The 23724-nt window shown below is 37.7% G+C and overlaps 1 protein-coding gene across 2 annotated transcripts in view; it reads left to right on the forward strand.

The window, feature by feature from the left end:
- VPS50 (VPS50 subunit of EARP/GARPII complex) overlaps nt 1-23724 on the forward strand; it is a 131928-nt gene that overhangs the window by 102221 nt on the left and 5983 nt on the right. For both annotated transcript variants that reach the window (XM_019959684.2, XM_019959685.2), the window contains 6 exons: nt 8070-8191; nt 10901-10981; nt 16610-16758; nt 18009-18105; nt 19557-19715; nt 22974-23095. In XM_019959684.2, coding sequence (XP_019815243.1) covers nt 8070-8191; nt 10901-10981; nt 16610-16758; nt 18009-18105; nt 19557-19715; nt 22974-23095 — 730 coding nt within the window. The remainder of the gene's footprint in view (nt 1-8069; nt 8192-10900; nt 10982-16609; nt 16759-18008; nt 18106-19556; nt 19716-22973; nt 23096-23724) is intronic.

Here is a 23724-nt window from a genome sequence, read left to right on the forward strand (position 1 = left end):
CACAGTGGGCATTGTTTTTGAACAGTGGCTTTATAGAAACAGAAAAACTTCATTCTGTGGCTCTTTAGTATAGCAGGTGTGTTAAACCTGAGCAGTCCTGAATAGGACTTATTCAGGGAATCTGACCATCGTAATTTCAGTCTTCTTCCCACTGGATCTTTTACTAGAGTTGTCATTAGGGCACAGTGCATAGGATGACCATCTGACTCTCATGTCTTTTCATTTAGGGCTGGGATTAGGTGCTGCCGATATTCCTCAGTAGACTCATGCCTACCACTTTCTCTCTGCCTGGGGCGTCTATATCTTCATTTTGTACATATTCATAAAGTAGACGGAGAAGGCAATGGTACCCCACTCCGGTACTCTTGCTTGGAAAATCCCATGGCAGTCCATGGGGTCGCTAGGAGTTGGACACAACTGAGCGACTTCACTTTGACTTTTCACTTTCATGCATTGGAGGAGGAAATGGCAACCCACTCCACTGTTCTTGCCTGGAGAATCCAGGGATGGGGAAGCCTGGTGGGCTGCCGTCTATGGGGTCGCACAGAGTTGGACACGACTGAAGCGACTTAGCAGCAGCAGCAGCAGCATAAAGTAGAACTTTAAGGGAACCACTCACTGAGGGGTCTCTGACTAGTAAATAACAGTACTCCATCCCCTGTTGTTATTGCATAGAAATACTTGAAGGTAATACTGGCAAAGCTAATGTCTCTTCTTACAAAGCCAGTACAGTTGTGTAAATAAGCTAGATTAATTTTTGGTGCCTGGGAAGATGAAGGAACTCATTCTCAGTGGTTGGGAAGCACATTTGAGAACATTAAAGGCATATACAAAGTGTCCTTTTTAAGTAGTGTTTATTTGGCAGATATTTAGGAGAGATTAGACAAAAAGAGTGTAACGGGGCTCCCCAGTCCTACACACACACACATGCGGGTGGTGCCTAAATCTATTGGAAAGGCTTGGAGTCCTTCACAAGTACAGGGGACCAACCAGAATGCTTGCTTGTGAAAAGAGAAAATCCTGTCAGGCTGAGAATTTCTTGCAGACAGGCAGAGAAATTTTAAGGTGTATATCTCATCACTGAAGTAGCTTTGTTATCCACCATTTTCTCTACTGGAGGCAACTCTCATGTGAGCAGCTATGGTTAAGTCTGAGGGGCAGAGGATAGGGTGCCAAAACCTATGCTTATAAAACCTGCAGACCTTACAACAAAATTATTACCTTAGCAGCTGGAAAGAATACACACCAACCCATGCACAGGATTTAACATTACCGGGATACATACACAAGGGACGTTTAGTCAGACTGTGGCAGAGTGGCAGTGTATATGACGGAGGAAACACAGACTTCAGAGGGAAAAAATCTCTTTTCACTGGTACATTCTTATAGGTGGGACATTGATATTTTCATTTTATCACAGAGTGTTTTAAATTGAAAAAGTAATGTGTGAAAATGGTTAAAAATTAAAATACCCCAAGGTAGAAACAAAGCCCTGACCTCCAATTCACCTTTCTCATTTGTAGCATTTCCAGTTGGCCTATATGTGCTATTTATACCCATTGAGGATCTCTCAACTCAGTGCACTGTTCTAAGGAGAACAAACATCCTTCCAGCTCAGATCCTGTTCTTGCTTTTGCCCCATCAGATTTTTAGCTCCTATACAAGAAGAAGAAAGTTTGCCATCTTTGCAGCATATAGAGCACCCAGCCAAATGCTTTTTGCTTCTGTAGCTACTCAATAAATTTTACACTGAGAACTCTTTAATTTTTTAACACACACACACACACTGTCAGCATTTCTTTTTCTTTTTACCTCGAATTCACTTCTCTGCACAGGGGCTGTGTCTCACTGACTAAATCCCCCAGGTCCCCTTCCCTGTGGTCCTCACACTCCTCTCTCTGCATTCCCTACGATGAGCTCGTAAGGCAGGCCCAGTCTTGTTCCTCTGGATTGTAGTCCTTGTCCACTCTGCTGCTTGGTTTCTTCTCCAGCCCCTCTGTGTGCCTCCTTCCCTTGAGTATACAGGACTCAGGGTCTAGATTTAAGGTGAGAGGGTTTTTGTGTTTTGCTTTTTAAAAAAATTTAAGTATAGTTGATTTACAGTGTTTCAGATGTATAGGAAATGATTCAGTTTCATATACGTATATATAGCACATATATGCACATATGCACATACATATATATGTATATATTTCTTTTTCAGATTGTTTTCCATTTTATAGACTGTTACAAGATATCGAATATAGTTCCCAGTGCTGTACAGTGGGTCCTTGTTGTTTATTTTATATATAATAGTGTGTTTCCATTAAACCCAAATTCCCAATTTATTCTCTCTTACCCTTTGGTAACAATAAGTTTGTTTTCTATGTCTGTGAGTCTGTTTTGTAAATTAGTTCATTTGTATCGTTTTTTAGATTCCACATATAAGTGATATCATGTGGTTTTTGTCTTTGTCTGACTTGACTTAGAATGATCATCTCTAGACCCATCCGTGTTGCTGCAAAGGGTGAGAGAGTTTAAACAGTGCTTCCCGTGTGAAGCTTTTCCTCATCTCCAGATTAGGTTAGATTCTCTTCATGTAATACCCTAAATATATGTATGTCTCCCATTTTGCCTTCCTCATGAGTATATTTATTTTATTTAGCAGAGGTAGCTAAGACATTTTGCTCTCTTATTATATGCTATGTAAACATTTGACAAGCATTTTCTCATGAGTTCTTCAGAGTACCTTTTTAATATACAGTCAATTGAAGCCTGGTGATAAATAACATGCCTTATATGTCACACAGGTTGTCTGATCCTAGAGCCGGTAAGCTCTTGACTCCATGCTTCATAGCCCTAGCGGAGGATGTCAGGAGTGTCAGTTCCTGGACAGAGGTCAACACGGTGATAGTAGAGGTTGGAGGCAGGAGTAGGAACTTCATGAAGTTTGTTATTTGGGAGACATCTTTCTTGGTTATCTGGGCTACCTATTAGGTGACTTTCCTCTGTGTTCCTAAAGCATGCTGCCTCTGTGCTTCTGTTGCGAACTCTGGAGAGGAAGAGAGGGTGCCGTGTATCTGAACTACAGACCACATTTTCTCAGCTCAGCTGACTAACTTCGGAACCGTGCTTCTGTATTTTTATCAAGGTGGCTCCTCTCACGGTAACACGGGCGTGTGTACATGCATGCTCAGTCGTGTCCGACTCTTTGTGACCCCGTGGACGGTAGCCCGCCAAGCTGCTCTGTCCATGGGGTTCTCCAGGCAAGAGTACTGGAGTGGGCTGCCATGCCTTCCTCCAGGGGATCTTCCCAACCCAGGGATCAAACCCACATCTCCTGCACTGCATGCAGGTTCTTTACCACTGAGCCACCGGGGAAGCCTTCACAGTAACACATTAATTAGTAAAGAAGAACTTGTGGTAAAAAGCAAATGTCTCCCACCCACCTACTGCTCCCTCTCAATAGTATGGAGGCAATTTCTTGGTTTGTTTCTGATTGTCTTTCTACTAATTGTAATTTCTCAGAAAAAGGTACTAAGAAGTACATGTTTTGAATCCTTGTCAGTCTAAATATGTCTTTATTCTGCTCTTCATGGAATGACAGTTTAGTTGTGTATAGAATTGTCGACTGAGAATTACTTTTCCTTAGAAAGTTGAAATGTCTGGTGTTCTGTTATTCATTTTATTGCAGGTGAATTTCTTCTGTCTGAAAGCTTTTATGGTTTTTCCTCCTGATGTTTCAGAATCCTCTCTGGTGTCTCTGTGAGTTCTTTTTCATTAAGCGTGTTGGGTAGTTTGTTGCCCTTTCAGTCTAATGGTTCATGTGTTTCTCAGCTGTGACTGTTTCTTTGATTTCTGCCTCCCCATTTTCTTTAATCTCTTTTTCTTGGATTTCCCCTCACTCAAGTGTTCAGTCCCTTAAGTTCGCCCTTTACGTCTCTCATATTTCTCTAATATCAATATTTTTCTGTATTCTTGTCTTTTTGCTATACCTTCTGGTAGACTTCCTTTTCCCATTTCTTTAATTAAAAAAAAATCACATTTTTAGTAACTTTAAATACTTAAGAACCCTTCTATACTCTTTTTCTTCCTGCCATGTTTGCCTATTATATGGCTTTACATAATTACTGTATTTCCTCTTCTTTAGCTTCAGTTGTTTTCTTTTCTCTAGCATCAGCTTTTCTTTTTACTGTCATTCTGAATTTTCCTCATGAGCCTGGTGACTTTCAGTTATTTATCCCTAAAATAGAAGGCCTGGATAGCCATTGTGGGTGTCCTCTGCTGAGTAATTAGAACTGTGTAGGAGCTGGCTCTTTCTCCTTAGTAGGTATTCTAACTGGGAACTTTGTATAGAGTAGGGCAGGTCTGGGTAGATGGCAACCCACTCCAGTATTCTTGCCTGGAGAATCCCATGGACAGAGGAGCCTCGTGGGCTACAGTCCACAGAGTTGTAAAGAGTCGGACACAACTGAGCGACTTCATTCACTCACTCACTCACTCACTTTACATTATGGGGACAGATCTCCAGATTCCCAGAATGAGAAAGATTTTAATCTGTAGTGCCAATAGCCACACTAGAAACCTTAGCTTTTATTTTTTTAAGTTTGTTCAGTTAAGTGAATTTGCCAGTGTTGGGGGTGGGGGTGTGTTGTTTATTCTTTACTTCTTTTAGAAAGAACTCCTAGGGGGCTTTATTTTGCTTTTGTCTGGGAAGTTCTGGCAGCCTATATAGTAGTCCCCCCTTATGTGTTGAGATATGTTCAAAGATCCCCAGTAGATGCCTAAAACCATAGGTCATGGCAAACCCTACATAGATGGTGTTTTTTCTTCTGTACACATACCTGTGGTAAAAAGTTTATAAATTAGGCTAGGCACAGGAAAAGATTAAAAAGCCATACTAATAATAAAATAGAAAAATTATAACATATGCTATAATAAACATTATATAAATGTAGTCTTTCTCACACAGTACCTTACTGTACAGATTCAGTGCCTTTACCATCTTAGCTAAGCACTTATTGCTTTGGTTGAAACTTTTGCAGTCCAAGGTGTGACAACGAAAACTAGCACAAATTTCTTTTTCCTTCTTCATGGTTTCACAGAAGATTCAGTCTTACCACAGATCTTAGCATCCTCAGCATATGATTTTTTTTTCTTTCATTATTAAGTTGTGAACGTCCACCTTTTCACTCAAAGGAAGTACTGTACAGCTTCTCTTTGGCAGATCCGAATTGCCAGCATCACTTCTCTTGCATTTGGGGGCCATTATAAAGTAAAATCAGAATTCCTTAAACACAGGCACAGAGATACCACAACAGCTGATCTGATAACTGAGATGGCTACTAAGTGACTAGCAGGCAGGATGTGCTGGTCAAAGGGATGGTGCCAGACAGCGTGAGGTTTCAGCATGCTGCTCAGAGCAACACTCGACTTAAAAGTTATGACTTGTTTATTCCCAGAATTTTCTATTTACTGTTCTAGGAGTGAGGTTGACTGTGGGTAACTGAAGCCACAGATAAGGGTAGGGGAGGCTACAGTACTGTAACTGCTGATGAGGAACAGTAACTAGGGCGTGTGGACAGGTAATTTGTTCCATATGTAGACCGTGAGTCCATCCATCCTTTCTCAGCCCCATGTCTTGTTCCTGTTCCTTTGCAGTACCTGTTGCTTCTAAGCAGTCACGTCTTACCAGACAGCTTCCACATCCTTTGTGGTTCTCTTTGTCCATCGTCTTGCTCCCATCTACTCTCTGTCACCTAGTACAGACAGGGATTGGGAAACTGTAGCCTGCAGGCCAAATCAGTCTGACTACCTGTTTTTGTAAATAAAGTTTTATTGGAATACACCCATGCTCATTTGTTCACATGTCGTCCATGGCTGCTTGTGTGCTATGAGGGGAGAGTTGAATAGTTGAAACCAAGACTAGCAGAGCTGAGTATCTGCCCCAGAGACTGAATGACATACAAAGCCTAAGCTATCTAGTCTTTGGTCCTCTACTGGAAAGGTTTGCCAACCCCTGGTCTAGGAATGTTTTGAGATTTATCATTTTCTGGTGAGCATACGTACCTGCCTTTACTTTCTCAGCCACTTCTCTTCATAGGAATTTAAATGATTGTAAAATTCTTTTTTAATTCAATAATACTGAGGGAGTGCATAAATTCCCTCAGGCCTCTAAAGGCCTACTCGACCCTGTAGAACTGGAAAGGCAGATTTCTTACTCTTCTCTGTGTTAGTATACTGGCAGCCTGCTTCTCAGTGACTGCCTTCCGTGTTTGGCCCTGTGAAGTCATGGAGGGGCTCTGTGAGAGAACAGGGACTCTGTGTAGTTCCTAGTGTCTTAACACAAGACCGTGAACATAGTCAGCTTTCAGAAAGTGTTTGTTGAATGTACTGAATGATTATGTTTCCTTTTTTTTCAGACCAGTTGGGATCATCTGGTGTTTTTTTTTTTTTTTTTTTTTTTCTGAATGCATATTTAAAATAGCTTTTACCTATTAATTCATTTTTATATCCTTTCTTAAGATGACTTATATGAAGAATGGTTAATCTTATTAGGAATGGAGAGGAGCTTTGTATTCTGGATATGTGTCAATCCAGATGTTGTCTACTATTCACCTTCTAGAAATGTTCTTTTACAGACTAAAGTAATATTATCTACTTTTTCATTTTTTTTTTCTTTACAGTATCACATTATTTAATGGGTAAATAGTTGCAGTTTAAATAGTGATGTGTTTGCAGTCGATGAAATGTCTTCATAGTGATCCAGAATGTTCTATGAGTGTATTTTCAAAATATTTTTCAATTGAGATTAAAAAAAAAAAATCTCGATTATGTGAAATTATTACAAAAAATAATTCTGAAACAAAAGACTTGTAAACAGGAGTAAGAATAGAATCTAAATTGATGGGTTTTTTTTTTACTCTGATATGTGTGTGTGCTTGTCTTTCTGACCGTCCCATTATTTAAACTCATTTCTCGTGTAAATTAAGACAGATACACTGAGTTCTTAGATAATAAAGAAATGATGTAGATATTTCCATTAGAGTAAATTTGTCATTTTTTTTCTGCTGCAGTTAATATGTTTTCTCTTGAATTCTGGTGTCCTCAATAGTACCAGTTTAAAATGCATAGCAGTTCCATAAAGTAGAGATGGCTCCTGAATGCTCATTTGGAAATAAAGCAAATAGCCTGTTTTAACAACTTCTGCAGAAAAGCATTTTTTATAGATCTGCTTCTTTCCCTGTTATTTCCTTTAAAAAACACAATTCAGTACTCATTATTGGGTGTTACTTGATTCAGCCCATCTCCCATGCACCTTTCAAACACATGAACAAGTTTATAAATGCAGAAATTTGAGGTTTTAAATGTTTTTATGTAACTGTATCATACGTGTAGAGGAAAAAGAAAGGAACACTGGCATCTCCCAAAGGAAGGAATGAGGAGGACATGTTCTTGGCACTTTGAGACTGTTGAGCTCTGATGTGGTGATAAAGAAATGTTCTTGGCCTCCGATGGCAGATTTCACAGGGCTAGGATCCGGGGGAACGGGGAGTGTCTTCCACATTTTCTTCTTGTTTGTTTGTTTTTTACTTTTGCTACATGTGTATAATATGCTTATGAAAAGAACCCCACTTTTTCTCAGAATACATTGTCTTTTGTCTTATTACACCTAAACATTTTTGAAGAAATTGTTTTAAATGGAATCTCCAAGAGATGAGGAGCTATGTTGGCTTTGTATACAGTGTCATTGTAGAAGAGTTCAGGAGTTCCATAAATGTAAGGCAAACAGTAAAATATAATGACATGAGAAGTTTATATAGGTATTTTTTTTCCTTTTTTAATCAGTGCCATCCTGTAGTACTTTCCAAGATGGTATAACTCTTCTATATCAGCACTGTCCAGTATAGTAGTCATTAACTACAAATAAATGAGCTACAAATAAATGTTGAGTACTTGAGGCATGGCCGATATGACTAAGGAATGTAATATTTCATTAAAAGTATTTTGGTAAAGTATTTTTATGGTTTCTTAATTGGAGACTAACAGATTTTAATTTTGTGCTATTTGTTATTTTTTTTTCTTTTCAGGTAAATATATGCAGATGATGAACATTCTTAAGCCAATTGCTTTCGATGTTATCCATTTCATGTCTCAGCTCTTTGATTATTACTTGTATGCAATATATACCTTTTTTGGTCGGAATGATTCAGTAAGTCAGTCTTTTGGGGGAGGAGTCTGTTTCTTTTAAAATTTGTTTTTGTAAATGTAAAGTTCATTCTCTCTGTATAAAATACACAAATAACATTATTTTGAAAATTATCCATCCAAAATGCAACAGAATTATTGACACCAGCCTTTTGTGTGCCCAGTTGCCTTGTTTAAAATATATTAGTTTTAAGCTTTGATATAATGGACATATTGTATGTTATTCACATTTTTGGCAGAAAAAGTGCAGCATCTCTGTCTAACTTTGATGTATTTTGGCAGTGAAAATGTGCAGGTTGCTTTGTTTAAATCTGTCTTGGTGTATATTTATTACAATAAATGAAACATTTTAAATACTGGCTAACAACCATAGCAGGCACTGTACCTTCAGAAGATAATGGCAAATATTTTTAAAAATAATATGAAAATCTTTGAACTGAACCATCTGCCTGCCATAGAATTAATATTTCTTGTACCTCCTTTATGTGCTTACAAAGATCTTGTTGAATTTTATTTTTTTCTACTCCTAAGGAGAACAGCACAGTATTAAGCAGGTAACTGATCTGATATTTGGGAATTCCTAGGTTTTTGACAGATTTTTTTTTTTTTATAAAAGCATAGCATTGGATTTTATGAACATATCCTAATACTAATTTTTCACATACAATATTTTTTACCTTTTCAAAAACTTGTGAGTTTTAATGGATGACTGTATTCATCATACAAAATACTCATATTTTCACCGTGATCACAAGTATATCAAAGACATGATCTTTTAATATAGGATCTGCAATAATGGAAATGTTCTATATTTGTACTGCCCAATATGGTAACCACAAGCCACAGTGTCTTTTGAGTACTTAAATGTGACTGGTATGATTGGGGACTGATTTTTCATTGTACTTGATTTTAGCTGGTTTATATTTAAATTAGTCACACGTGACTTGTGACTCTCATATTGGTTAAAACAGTTCTGTTCCGGCTTGAACATTTGTCAGGATAGACCATATTTCTGGGCCATGAAACATGTTCTAATGAGTTTAAAAACCATAGAAATCATATAGGATATATTTTCTGATCTCAATATAATTAAATTAGAAAGAAATAACAAAATGGGAAAACTGAAATATTTCAAAATTAACACACATCTAAATAAAGATTGGGTTAAATAAGAAACCACTAGAGAAATTAGAAACTATTTCAAAGTGAATGATAATGGAAACACAACATACCAAAATTCGTGGAGTGGAGTTAAATCAGTGCTTAAAGGGAAGTGTCTGATACTCAGCTTTACCTCTTCTTTTCCAGTCTGTTTGCCTTATATTTTTTATTCTGTAGGCCTCATACAGCATATATATCTGTATGCTGGAGAAAAATTACAAAAACTTGACCTCCAGCACAACGTGAAATAAAAGTGGTGCGAGCTGACGTCCTGTTCCCTCCTCCCTCATCTCTCCAGGATAGAAAGTGTTGAGCCTTTCACCATTGATTATGATGCCAGCTATTTTATAGAGTCCTATGATCAATGTTGACAAAATTCTCTTCTGTTACTGGTTTTCTGGATTGTGATTATGAAAGGGTAAATTCAGTCATGAAAGGATAAATTCGTGTTATCATGAAAGGATAAAGTTTCTGAATCTAAGCAATCATAACTTTTTCCTCTAAAGAAATGTATTAATATGATGAATTATGTTGGTTAATTTCAAAGTCGTATTTTAGGCTATTAAACCAGTCTTATATTCCCAAGACAAATGCCACTTGGTCATGAAGGAATTTGGTAATATTTTCTTGTTGTTGTTGTTTGTTAAGTTGTGTCCAGCTCTTTGCAATTTCATGAGCTGTAGCATGCCAGGCTTCCCTGTCCTTCACTGTGTTCTGGAATTTGCTCAGACTCATGTCCATTGAGTTGCCGATGCCACCCATCCATCTCATCCTCTGTCATCCCCTTCTCTTTCCTCAATATTTTCTTAAGAAAAAAAAAAAAAATTCTGCCCATAAAGTTTATGAGTCTGTAGTTAGGTTTTCTGTGATATCTTTGGCTTAGAAATCAGTGTAATATTAGTCTCATTAAACAATTGGGAAACATTCTTTTTTGTATTTTCTGAGAGTCTGTGTAGGGCTAGTACTTTTTGAAGGTTTTTATTAAATTTAACAATTACTTCTAAATATTCTGTTTCTTCTAAGGTCAATTTTTATGAGTTTGTCAAGGAATTTGTCCATTTTATCTGGTTTGGTAAATTTATTGGCATAAAATTATTCATAAAATTCTCTTATTATCCTTTTAATGTTGAAGAATCTGTAGTGTTTTCCATACTCTCATTCTTGATACTGAAAATATGTGTCATCTCTGTTTTGTTTTTTCTGTGTCAGTGTGACCTTTCCCATCCTTGGGTTCTTTAAGTATATGAAAATCTTTAGGCTTTGCAGTTAAAAGTAGTAATCTGTGGGAAAGAAATTCTGGTGAATTCTCTCCTGATAAATTCATTAGATTGATTGATGTTAGTGTGACACACGTGTCAATAGCTCTCTTGTTCCCTTGAGGGTGAAGATTTGACTTCTTTCCCTAATATTTTGGTAATTTGGTGTTTGGAAACCCTCTGAATGCTAAGAATTTGAGTAAAAACTCAACACATACTTTTCACTACTTTGAAGTTAAAACATTTGCAGGGTTCTCTCCAAAGTGATTTAACGTGCTTTTCGTCGTCTTTTTCAGTTGGAATCAACAGGACTAGGTCTTAGTAGTAGTAGACTAAGAACAACTCTAAACAGGATACAAGAAAGCCTCATTGATCTGGTAAGTAATCAATTGGAATCCATTCTTTTGGGTTATTTAAGATAGAAATTGGCCATCTAATCAACTACATGTAAATGTATTTCTATACATATGTTAATTCCTAGTCCACTAATTGTTCCTAGTCCACTAATTGCCTGTAGGAAGTGAGATGGAGGTTTCTTATAGCCAGATGGAGAGAGAAAGCTAGTATACCCCAAAGAATATGATACTGGTTCTGTGTGCAGTGCAGGTTCAAAGAGAACAAAGGTTTATCTTCAGAATTAATGTCTGAGAATGACTAGAGGAGGATGCTCGACTTTGAAGAGCAGGCATGGGGTTAGTGAGGAAAAGGAGAAGGAATGGTATTCACATTAAGGTTCTGAGGCTGAGCAAGGGCCTGGTGGTGGGAGCAAGCCCAGCCCAAACTGACAGGTTTTTGTGATGGGGCATCTGTTTATGACAGAGAGTTGTGTTGCAAAGATTGTTTAAGGACCACTTTGTAAATGTCTTTAACATTTGAGACATTTGGGTTTAATTGGCTACATAGTAGGGAGTCTTGATTCTTAACTGTCATGTGATGAAATGCATGTTTTAAAATGCTGTGTTAGCAAAACTGGGACTGATGCTGTATAGTATTTAAGCCAAGACAAGCATTTAATATAAGAAAAAAATTTTTTTCTTATGCTTGGTCACTGTAGCCAGAGACATGTGTTCTTCAGTGCTTTTCTCTGCATCCATGAATTTTCATCTTTATTCCTTCACTTACCCAAATAAGCAATCACTTTTGCATAAGCTCTATATTATGAGCATACTTCTTATTGAAGTTTTTGTAATCATTCATTCTTTTAAGCAGTACTTATTTGGAATAATTATTATATATCATGCATTACTGTAATAGTGGAAAGGTCATCAGTACACAGAGGTAATTCTCATCTTCTTGAAACTTGGATTTTACTGGGGCAGCGAGACAGATAAATATGTAAGAGTGGCAGGTCCTGATAAGTGCCAAGAAGAAAATGAAGCAGGGTGATGGGACAGTGCTCTTCAGACAGAGATATGAATAAAGTGAGAGAGCTGTGTGTGGATATTTCGTGTGAGCACTGTTTATGCAGAGGAAATAACCTGTATCTGTCTCATCCACTCCCCTTTACATTTGGAGATCTTTTTGCCCAGCACTTATTTTTAAAATACACATTCATATTCATAGCACTTACTTTTGTACACAGCATCTCTTCAATATATGTATATAAAGTAAATGAATAAACTTGAATCCTTGAGTTTGGTGTCACCTGGATTAACCTGGCTTGTTATCTTGGTCTTGTTGTCCACTTAATCCTGGTCTTCGTTTGCAGAGTCAAAGCTTGTTTGACACAGTCATCAATTTCTTTTTTTTTGGTTTTGTGTAAAATCCATCGTTGACTTTCAGCCCCATTGGCATTTATCCGTTTCGATTTTGCTTCTCCTTGTTTGACACTGAGTATAACCTTGACCTGAAGATCTTGTTTTCCAAATCTTAGCCTACAGCTGAATTATTTCGTGTCTCTGGCTGAATGCCTGATGATAGATGGGCCAAGATATACCACTAGAGTCATTCATGCTGGTGGTTCTCTGGTAGCTCTGCTAGTTACTAGCTTATGATTGTCAAGCCACAGTTCCAGACCTGACCCTTGAGGTGTGGATTTAATGCTGTCGTACAGCGTGTAATGAAATAGCGTGGTCCAGTAAACAGTGGCCAGACTAGCTGTTCTTTAAGACAAGCGGTCACCCATCTACTGGTAACAGTGTATCTGTAGCACCTGTCAGACCAGTTCTTGATGCACTGGAGACGTTTTTTCCTAAATTGGTGTAATAGTCAATTTTATGAATGCATTTTTTTGTTAAACCAGAGACAAACCCCTCCCTAATAAGTAGATTTTTCCTTTGGTACCTTGTCTTTTAAAGATATTTATTTGTTTGTTTTTGGCTGCACTCTGGGTCTTTATTGCTGTGCACGGGCTTCTCTGCTTACGGCCCAGCGGGGCTGCTCTTCGCTGTGGTGTGCGGGCTTCTCATTGCGGTGGCTTCTCTTATCACAGAGCGCAGGCTCTAGGCTCACGGGCTTCCGTAGTTGTGGAATGTGAAATCTTCCCAGACCAGGGATCAAACCCGTGTCCCCTGCATTGGCAGGCGGATTCTCAACCACTGGGGAGGTCCCTAAACATAACTTTTTTTAAGACCTTATTCTTCCCATCTCTTAAATCCAAGACTGCACCTTGGACCAGAAGCTCGAGCAGGCTGGCGTTCCCCTTCACTGACCTTTGACAGAGTCTCTCCAGAGTCCTGACTCCTCTGTTGGATAAGACTCTATAGCAGTACACCACAAGTTTTTCTGAAAATTTCCATTAGTTTCCAATGATTTACATGTTAAATTGTTATTCATACTGACAAGCATTGTTTTATTATTTTAAAAAATATATTTGTCATTTACTAGACCTTGATCTCAGGTTTCCATAAGCTGGTATATAAATCATCTTCATTAATTTGTATCTACAATGGCAGAGAACATTAATTGGTTTCTTGCTATTCGATATATTTCTTGTCTATTAAAACAAATTATAGCCTAGTCTGAAACCACTCGATGGAAATAGTATTTTTTCCTCATATTTCTCCTGTGTGTTCCTTAAAACTTTAATAAGCACTTTTTGGGTAATTTTCTCCATATATATATTTTTAAGTTTTGCTTGTCTTCAAGCTGTAAAAGGAGAATCACATCATCATGTTCTTTAAAATGCCACCTGAAACTGCTTATCATGTAAATTCACTGTAAACTAAGAAAATTTGTTAGACACATCAAATAAAAGTCTAAAAAAAGATGGTGTAATAGTGAACAAGTAGGAAAGAGGGCTAGTGTAGGTGTTGGTGGTATCAGAAATGTGAATTTTTAGTTATCTACCTGGTGATGCTCAATTGTTTGCTTTAAGACCTTTGGCCAACTTTGGATCTTTGATGAGAAAAAATGTATTCTAAATTGATCCAGAAACGTCCATAAATATGAATTTTCTTTGCGTTAGTACATTAGTGGCAGAAAAAGCTATAAATGTAACTTTCACTGTGAGAATAAAGATGACGGTTTCATTTCTTAAAGTCTTCAAAAGGCTGTATATCCTTTCCTTACTCTCCTGGTATGAGCTAAAACATGGGTCCTGTTTAGAAGCTTTTCCGTTTAAGTGCGCAGTACGCACATACCATTTGCTTACGTCATGTTGACATTTTGGTGACTTTCTTGCTCTTCTTGAGCATATTTCCCTAGATGGGTCTGTTTTGAAGGTAGACCCATCAAGATTTGTTGATGGATTACAAGAGGAGTGTGACGCTGAGAGGAGTCAAGGATGGCAGCTGACTTCGGGAGCCTGTGCCATTAGTGGGTGGCTAAGTCTCAAGGAGCTGCATGTTTTAGGAGGACATCGGGAGTTCAGTTTCAGATATGTTAAATCCGCTAAAGATGAGAGACCAGTCAGGGCTTAAATTTTGAGCTGTTGGCATGTGGATGGCATTTAACTCTGTGAGACTGGATGAAATTGTGTAGGGAGTAGAATGTCAGTAAGAGAAGTGTCAGGAATAAAAACTGGAGCACTGCTGGGTTCAAAGGTCAGGAGGAATATTCAGAGATGGATATTCAGAGTTGACTCTTGGACTTGGCCCTAAGGAGGCCAGTGGGTACTTGGCTAACTCCTTCTTCGTGCAGTGAAGCAGACAAACGCCTAGTGGGAATGAATGGGCTTGAAAGAGAATAATAGAGTAAGAGAAGGTTCTTACCATCCTCTCCATCAGTGAAACTGAGGAGGGTCTGCTTATGCCAAGAGGCATGCCACGAACTTAAGGTACAGAGAGGGCAAAATTGGTCCCTGCCTCGGGAACTCAACGCTGTAAGGGAGAACAGCCACTGACACACTGTGCTGTACACCACATACGGGCATGCATGTAGATGATGGTAACACAAGTACATTTCTTGGGAGAGTGAGAAATTTACAGGAAGGAGGTGAATATGAGTTCACACTTAAAAAGTGAAGTAAGAGCTAGGAAGACAAGGAGAAAAGAGCTCTAAGACAAGAGCGTCAGTAAGGCAGGTGTAACAAGCAGTCCAGTGTGACCAGATCTTAGGGGTGCAGAGATCATCTGGAAACGAGACTGGCAAGGTGGTAAAGGAGTGATGTCGTGGCAACAAAGTTTAGGCTTTTTCTCCATGAGGAAGGGATTGTCAGTTGAGATTTTTAAGTTACAGACTGGTGTGATCACATGCCCATTTTAGAAAAATCACCTAGGTATTATTGAAAAGTAAACCAGTGTGGAGAGTGGAGTAGAAACAGGAGAAGCTAGAGGGACTACTAGGGGACTTTTAGAATGGGTCCGGTCAGGAATGTTGTGGGGCCCTGGTCCTGATGAAGTAATGACATGAGGAAGAAACAGGCAAGAGAGTTGTCTGTTTAGGCATGATGGAGGTGAGAAGGAAGCGGGGTCAAGAGTGATTCTAAGGCTTTTTACTTGGACACTCAGGTAGGTGGTGATTAAATACCCACCAGAATTAAATTATTAAATATAATAGCCTAGGCAACCAGTTGGTATGAAACAGTATGAAATTTTGTGATTTTTTGTTTTTTTTGACAGTAGTGGGGTGATTTTTGTTCCTTTTTAGTAGAAGGAAATAAATAATGGAGCCATGACACTGATTAACTTGCATGGTTCCCTTATCCTGATCATCCTGAGAGAAAACACAGTTGTTCACAAAATAACTTTTAAATGTGAATTGAGTAATTATAGATTGAAGAGTGACAGTACCTTTAGTGGAAGACAGGCTATAAAAAAAACTAAAGAATAAAACCATTTTCTAACTTGAAAGGTTTTATAATGTATTATTTCCATTTTGCTAAATTTACAAACCTGTTACGCTCCCAGAGTAACATCAGCATTTGATGTCTCCTTTTTTCCATAAGGCAAATGTTAAGAGATTTGTGATTATAAAATTGATTTAAAAAGTAATCTAGATTTACATTTTGTACACTTCTAGCTTTGTTTATATTCAATTTTTGTGCTGTAATTTTCTTCAAGGATCTTTTAAGGCTCAGCCCACTCGTCTCTTTGGACATCCGTTTCTTTTATTTCCATCTGCCATCTTCCTGCAGATCAGTAGTCTATGTGTAGACATATATAATACAGTTGATTCTATTTCAATTTAGAACTACATTTTAGTCCTACCGTCTTGGGAATACACCAAGGTTACCTTGGTTAAAACTTCGATGTGAAAGGGTTGATCACACCACAGTTTTTTTGGATTTTAACAGCTTGATCCTGGTGGGGCAGTCTCTTTTCCAACATTTACAAGTTCTTAAAAGACTTCTCACTATTGTCTCCATGAAATATTTGTCCCTTCATAAGGATTTCTTGTTTGACCACGTTTAGAAAAATAGTATATGGAGCTGGGTCATTTTCCTTTAGTATAAAAAGGAAAGTTCTAGTAGTTAGGAACTATAAAGGAGGGGGGAAGAACTGAAATCAAGTGTAATTAACATATGCCTGAGAGCATTTTAATTGTAGTCCCAGTTTTGTAACGTCGTGTGGTCTGTTGCTGTTAGAGTTGCTGTTCCAGGCTGTGTGCGTGTGCTGTCTTTTCAGGAGGTTTCGGCTGATTCGGCTGCCACGCTCACAGCAGCAGAAGAGAGGAAGGAGAAGGTGCCGAGTCCTCATCTGAGTCACCTAGTGGTTTTGACCTCTGGGGACACACTGTATGGGTTGGCGGAAAGAGTGGTCGCCACAGAATCCTTGTAAGTTATTAAAAACAGTTGCTTTGCCATTAAATATTCAAGAAAGATGATAAAAGTAAGCATCGTAGTCTATATTACTTAAAATACTCAGTATTTCTGAGAAATATGTTCTAAGATAGAGTGCCAGTTGATTTTTAAAATGGCATGGTTGATTTTTAGGTGTATAAATGGAAGAAGGGAAATCTTGTAAGGTTTGTTCTTTGGCAGCACAATCCTTGCTTTAAGTGAGACCAAAGAAACAAGTTAGGGTATGCTGCTGCTGTCGTTTAGTCGCTCAGTCGTGTCCGGACTCTTTGTGACCGCATGGACTGTAGCCCACCAGGCTCCTCTGTCCAGGAGACTCTCCAGGCAAGACTGCTGGGGTGGATTGCCATTTCCTTCTCCAGGGGATCTTCCTAACCCAGTGATTGAACCTGTGTCTCATGCTTTGGCAGGTGGATTCTTTGTGCTGGGCCACCAGGGAAGCTCGTGTTATAGTATAGTTCTTTATATTTTTCCACTGAATTATGACTCTAGAGAAACTGTAGCTACACTCAGTTTAGTATTAAATGCAGTCGATCCTTGACCTTGTAAATCACCAAGTTCTTTAGTAAAATTAAAGCGTATAACTTCTTCCATAACATGTGGGCATGACTGAGCAACTGGTCACACAGTCAGACAGAATACTGAGTTTTTGTGTATGTAACAAAAGGTAAGGAAAAGCAGAATGACTGCCAGCAGTCTTCCGGCTGAGTGACTCCCATTCATGCACATCAGCCTCCTGCCCTGAAGTTCATGTGTATACTTCAGCCAAGTTCCAATTTATTTCATGTTATGAATGTTTGGGTTATTTTTGAAAAGCACCAGGCATTAAATCTGTGAATTCATGGGTCTGTTGTGTGTAATTTACATGGGACCTTTGAAAGAAATCCTTTCAAAAAGTACCATTGTATTCTTTTTTCTGTCTTTTCCATTGTGAGTGCGCTTATCTTACATGCAAAGCAGCCTAACTGTATACCTTGTAGTAACCAGCTTAGCTCCCTTGAAGTCACGCTTCTTTCACATCAGCTCACGTTCAGAGATAACTCAGCATTAATTTTTGTGTGAATTGTAAATGAGTGTGTCAAGTGGCCATGCATGGTCATTCTTTAAAATGGAAAATAATTTTGTTAAACTTTTGGTCAGAGATCTTAAAGATTAGTTACACAGAAATATTGACAGGCTCTAAATCCTGTGTTTTGTTTACATGGTGTGTTATTCATTCCCTTTAGGGTATTCTTGGCTGAACAGTTTGAGTTCCTTCAGCCTCATCTGGATGCTGTAATGCCTGCAGTCAAAAAACCCTTTCTTCAGCAGTTTTATTCTCAGGTCAGACATGTCTGGTATATCCTTTCGACTGTGAGCAAGATAAGACTGTCACATGTTGTTTATTTTATTTTATTATTTTTTGCTAATGATCAGTGTCTCAACTTCAGGAGAGCTGGATTAGAGTATTTGTTTATTCATTCATGAATTCCTGTATTAACTAGATACTTACTGAACTCCTCATATAACTTTTAGTCTCGTGAGAGAGCCAGTTAAAACTATTACACACTAACATATGGAAAATAGATAGCCAGTGGGAATTTGCTGTATGACTCAGGGAACTCAAAACAGGGCTCTGTGACCCCCCCCTAGATGGATGGGGGTGGGAGGTGGGAGGGAAAATCAATAGGGAGGGGACATATGTATACCTGTGGCTGATATTTGCAGATGTATGGCAGAAACCAACACAATATTGTAATTATCCTTCAATTAAAAATAAAGGGAAAAAACCTATTACAATAAACTATAGTTCTGGTAAAGAAACAGTGGCTGGGTATTTAACCTTGACTAGAGTTGGGGCGGGTATAATTGGCAGAGAAATGCTGTCTTGAGGAAGTGAAGTTTAAACTGGACCGAAGGGAAAGAATCAGGAGTATATATATATTTTTTAATCTGTGTTTTTGATATACTTTCATTGTAGGTTTATATAATTTAATCTTTATTTTTAAAAATTTTACAATTCTTTTTTTTATATTTATTATATATTTATAATATATAAATATTATATTTAATTGCTTTACAATGTTGCATTGGTTTCTGCCATACAACAACACAAATCACCCATAAGGGGTATATTTCGACTGAGGCAGTGGCCTATATGAAGACCCACAGGTGAGAGAGAGGCATGGTGGAACTGAGGAAGATTCAGATTCTTAGACAAGGGAAAAGGGATGGTGATGAGAAAGATGGCTGGAGTGAGTAAGCTGAAGTTACGTGACATCCAGCGCTCCCAGCTGGGAGTTGGACTTTGTTCCAAGGGTACTGAGAAGCTGCTGGAGGATTTGAAAGAGGAGATGAGTAGCACAGTGAGGTGTGTGTTTTGGAAAGAGAGCTTTGGAGGTGGTGTGAGGAATGGACTTTAGATGGCAAACCTAGAGACAGGAGACCAGCTTGAAGAGTTTTGGACTACTTCAGGTGAGAGATGATCGGATCTTGAGTTGCAGTGTGGGAATGGGAATGGAAATGGAGAAAAGCAAAAGAATTTGAAAAATATTTGCCATGAAAATCTATAGTTTTACTGTTGTATTTTCAGTGGACTGAAGCATATTGAATGTCTCAAAATTATATTTTGAGTAAGATCTTTGCCCACAAGTTAAAGTATTTTCATAATTTATATCTCCAAATGTATAGTGTTTTATTTTCAGATATGATGTGTACTAGAAATGGGGGCAAAATAGTTTTTATAAATTTGACACTTTGAGAAAAAGTTTGGTTTTCTGTGAAATTTATTTCAGACGGTCTCAACGGCCAGTGAACTACGCAAACCAATTTACTGGATTGTAGCTGGTAAAGCCATTGATTATGAACAGATGCTGCTGCTGATGGCTAATGTGAAATGGGATGTAAAAGAAATTATGTCACAGCACAACATATATGTAGATACGCTGTTAAAGGTAAGTATTCTGGGAAACACCTTTGTTAAAGATGCTTATAGTATGGAACTATTCCTGTAATTGCAGTCACTCTAAAGTCGTGAGATTATGGTTTTTACCATATTCGAGCATTCTTGTGATGCTAAAGCTCCTGAGTTGGATTTGGATTTCCTTCCAAATTTTGTGTTCTTTTAGACCCAAGAATACTTCGTAGATTTTGTCTTTGCTCACAAGTTTCCCATTTTGAGTTAGAGTTTGATATGTGTCTTGGCTGCCTTTCATGTTACATGATCTCAGTAGCCATGGCTAGAGTGACAAGAAGACCTTTCTATAGTTGTATTTATATTCATTGGCGAGAGGTTATACTCCTGGCTATTCTAGTTGGTTTTCCCCAGAAATCACGTTAATTTTGCTATGTGTCATGCCAACACTGTTGTGTTTAATGACTTAAAGTTATAAGTTTTCTGAAAAGAAGTGTAGTTTTGTTTTTTCATTTATGTATCAACAGATATTTATAAATCATCTGACATGTGTCGAACACTGATCTAGCTGCTAGCAATATAGTTAGTTGTGAATTAAGGAGCTTAATGTGCCATCAGGGTATTTATATGCTAGAGCAGGGACAACAGTAAAGAGATACATAATGTGTCAGGTGGTGACTAGTCTTGTGAAAGAATAACCAGCAGAAGAGGGATAGAGAGTGGCAGAGTGTGGGTTGGGGGAGGAATACCATATATTTCCTTGTGGTCAAAGAAGGACTCACAGTGGTAATGAGAGGCCTGAAGAAAGTGAGACAGTGAACCATGAGCATGTCTGAGGTGAGGAAAGAGCAACTGAGAAAATGAAAACAGCTTTCAGAAAAGTGTTGCTTTTCATATTTGTCAGTGAAAAGAAAAGTTGGCCCTTCCTGGCTCCCTATTTATATCATTTACACAAACATTCTTACCTGCTTCATCCAAGATGTAAATAATAGCCTAGAATATTTGAGAAGCAGTCAACAAACCCAGAGATCAAAGCAGAGATAGCAGCCGGATTCATCTGGGGTGCCAACTCCCAGTGCGTCTAGGACCGTTCTGGAGGGCTGGGTTGAGGACTTTGAGACTGTCCTCAGAGTCAAGGAACTAAGGGAGCCAAGATCAGTTAAAAGTGTCCAGGTGTTAGCACGAGATCTGCACATGCTTGATAGTTGCCACCCTGGAAGGACTTTGATTTCTCGAGCACCCGGGAGACTTCAGCTGGGAATTTTAATTTGGAATATAAAAGATACATGTAATTTATAATCACACTTTTTTGAACAGTTCTATTTTTGGAAAGTTGATTCTGTTTTTTATGACCTGCTAATTATAGTACTTGGGCTTCCTTAAGGTGGCTTAGCAGTAAAGAATCCACCTGTCAATGCAGGAGACTTGGGTTCCCTGGGTGGGAAGATCCCCTGGAGGAGGAAATTGGCAACCCACTCCAGGATTCTTACCTGGAGAATCCTATTTACAGAGGAGCCTGGTGGGCTACAGTCCATTGGGTTGCAAAGAGTTGGACACAACTTAGCACTAAACAACAATTACAGTACTTAAGGAGATGCAAGAAAAAAGAGACTTCTGCCCTCAGTGAATAGAGGGCAGAAAAGTAGAAAGAGGCTGCTGCTTCTAGTGAAAAGTGAAAGGGAAGTCGCTCAGTCATGTCTGACTCTTTGCGACCCCATGGACTGCAGCCCACCAGGCTCCTCCATCCATGGGATTTTACAGGCAAGAGTACTGGAGTGGGGTGCCATTGCCTGCTTGCTTCAATTAGTCTTAATTTCAAGAAATATTATAAGAAAGAGCCAGTGTTACTCAGATTATTAACCTGAACTCAAGTTTCAGCAGCTTAAGACTTTCTCTCTTAAGGGAACTTTTATGTTGAATTTTGTTCTTTTTGTTAACTTTCCCAAGTCCAAACCTTTAGGTAAAAGCAGTCTGCATTTGTTGTCCCAAATGGATCATAAGTAAAATGAAATAATTTTATTATTCATTTAACAATAAGCATTCTTGAAGATTGTATTTAGCAATGAGTAGAATGGCATTTTACACAATAAGCATATAAATTTATCTTTAAAATATTAATAAAATGTATTGAGACTTTTAAAATCTAAAGCAGCTTTTACTGTAGTGAAGCATAAATCTGGTAGCAAATACTACTGGTTCTGCTAGATTCATGAAATGAAAAAAGAGGAAGAGCAATTATTATTTACTTTGATTTTCAAAAGTAAGCTTAATGGATTGAAGACCCACTTCTTTCCCATAAATAATTAAAAGCTGTTAACTGTCAAAGAATAAATCATCAAAAAAAATTGTGATCTAGGAAGTAGCGAAGGATAACACAACCATCATGTAATAGTAGCTTCACTGGTGATGAACAGTTTAGATTTTTTTCCAACTGTGTGTTATTTGAACACACTGTCAGTCTTGGCTTATTATGTATTGCATAGCTTCTTTATTGAGGAAACTAAAGAGAAAAATACTGTTGTAAGGACTGTTAAATTTATTTGAACTGTATTATCAAGAAAGAATCAACAGCATTTACTTTTGTTAATCAACATATTTAGATGATAATAGTCTCAAGAAATCAGAAATATAAATTTATTGAAGGATGAGCCATCTGCTGTTTTCATGTTGTTGGAATTGTCTAAATTATATATGTTTTTATTTTTAGGAGAGTAGTACCATAAAAGGTACTGATGAGTAATAAAAATGTTCGGTTTTTCTAAAGGTAATGAGATAATATGGAGCTTTTTTGGTGCTGAAAATTTACAGCTATTATATGATTTGAATCTTTCAGTATGTAATCATTTATTGATACTTTAAAGGAATGTTTAGGAAAGAGAATAATTTATCAGACTGCTCTCTAAGGATTACAGCTACAAATTGCATATAGTTTACTCTGAGTTGAAAGCTCATTAAAACATTTAAAAAAAATCTGGGTCTCTTGAAGATATTTTTAAAGACATATTAGTTATTAAGCCTTTTTAATCCATACTGACAGTCATAGAAAATTTGAGATGTAGAAACATTGGAATATTGTTTAATCAGTTAATGGCACTTACTTCCTTTGAGAGGAAATGTAGTGTACTCTATATTACAACATGATTAGTCAATTTCATATACTTCACAGTAAGTCCAAATTATCTTGGGCATTATCTCTTTTTGTTTTACTTGATTTCATTCTGAGTCTTTTAGTCTTTTTTTGCCTCTAAGATGGGAAAGCATTATAATTGAATTCACATATGGCTATGATTTTTCTTAGGAATTTGAGCAGTTTAACATGCGGTTGAATGAAGTTTCTAAGAGAGTTCGGATACCCTTGCCTGTGTCTAATATACTTTGGGAACATTGTATACGCCTCGCTAATAGAACTATTGTGGAAGGGTAAGTTTTCCATGAAAGCATATCTGATTCCTCAGTCATAATATATGAGTAACATTATGTATTATCACCAACAGATGCAGAGAACAGATAAGACATACTGATAAATGGCAGACAGTCTCATAATAATTCAGAGACATTAAATCCTACTGTGTCCCTTTTTTTCTAGCATCTAATGGTTATCTGAAAGTTAAACTATTATTATCAAATATAATTATGCTGATGATTATTATACATCCTGTTCATTGATTACTATTTGGCATTTATTGGACCAAGCCCTTCACAGGATTCTGTCACTAAATCCTAACATAAACTCTCTTTGATAGTGCTGTTCTCTGTTTTGTCAACAGAAAGATAGCCTCGCCTCAGAAAATCAAGGCTACAGAGGTTAAATAACTTGTCCAGGTTCACGCAGTCTTTGAAATGCAGAGAAGGCTTAATATCTCCTAATTTTCTCATGGCAAAATCAGTCCTCAAAACCACAATATCACTGCTTATAATATCATTATTATATCCTTGTAGACCATATAAATCTTTCATATGTTGAGTTTACAGATCAAAAGTAATTTTCCCACTTACTCAGAGGTCATGTTTATACTCTGTCCATAACATCGGGAACACAAGTAAGAATT

The sequence above is a fragment of the Bos indicus genome, chromosome 4, assembly GCF_029378745.1.
Source record: "Bos indicus isolate NIAB-ARS_2022 breed Sahiwal x Tharparkar chromosome 4, NIAB-ARS_B.indTharparkar_mat_pri_1.0, whole genome shotgun sequence".
Classification (NCBI taxonomy): Eukaryota; Metazoa; Chordata; class Mammalia; order Artiodactyla; family Bovidae; genus Bos; species Bos indicus.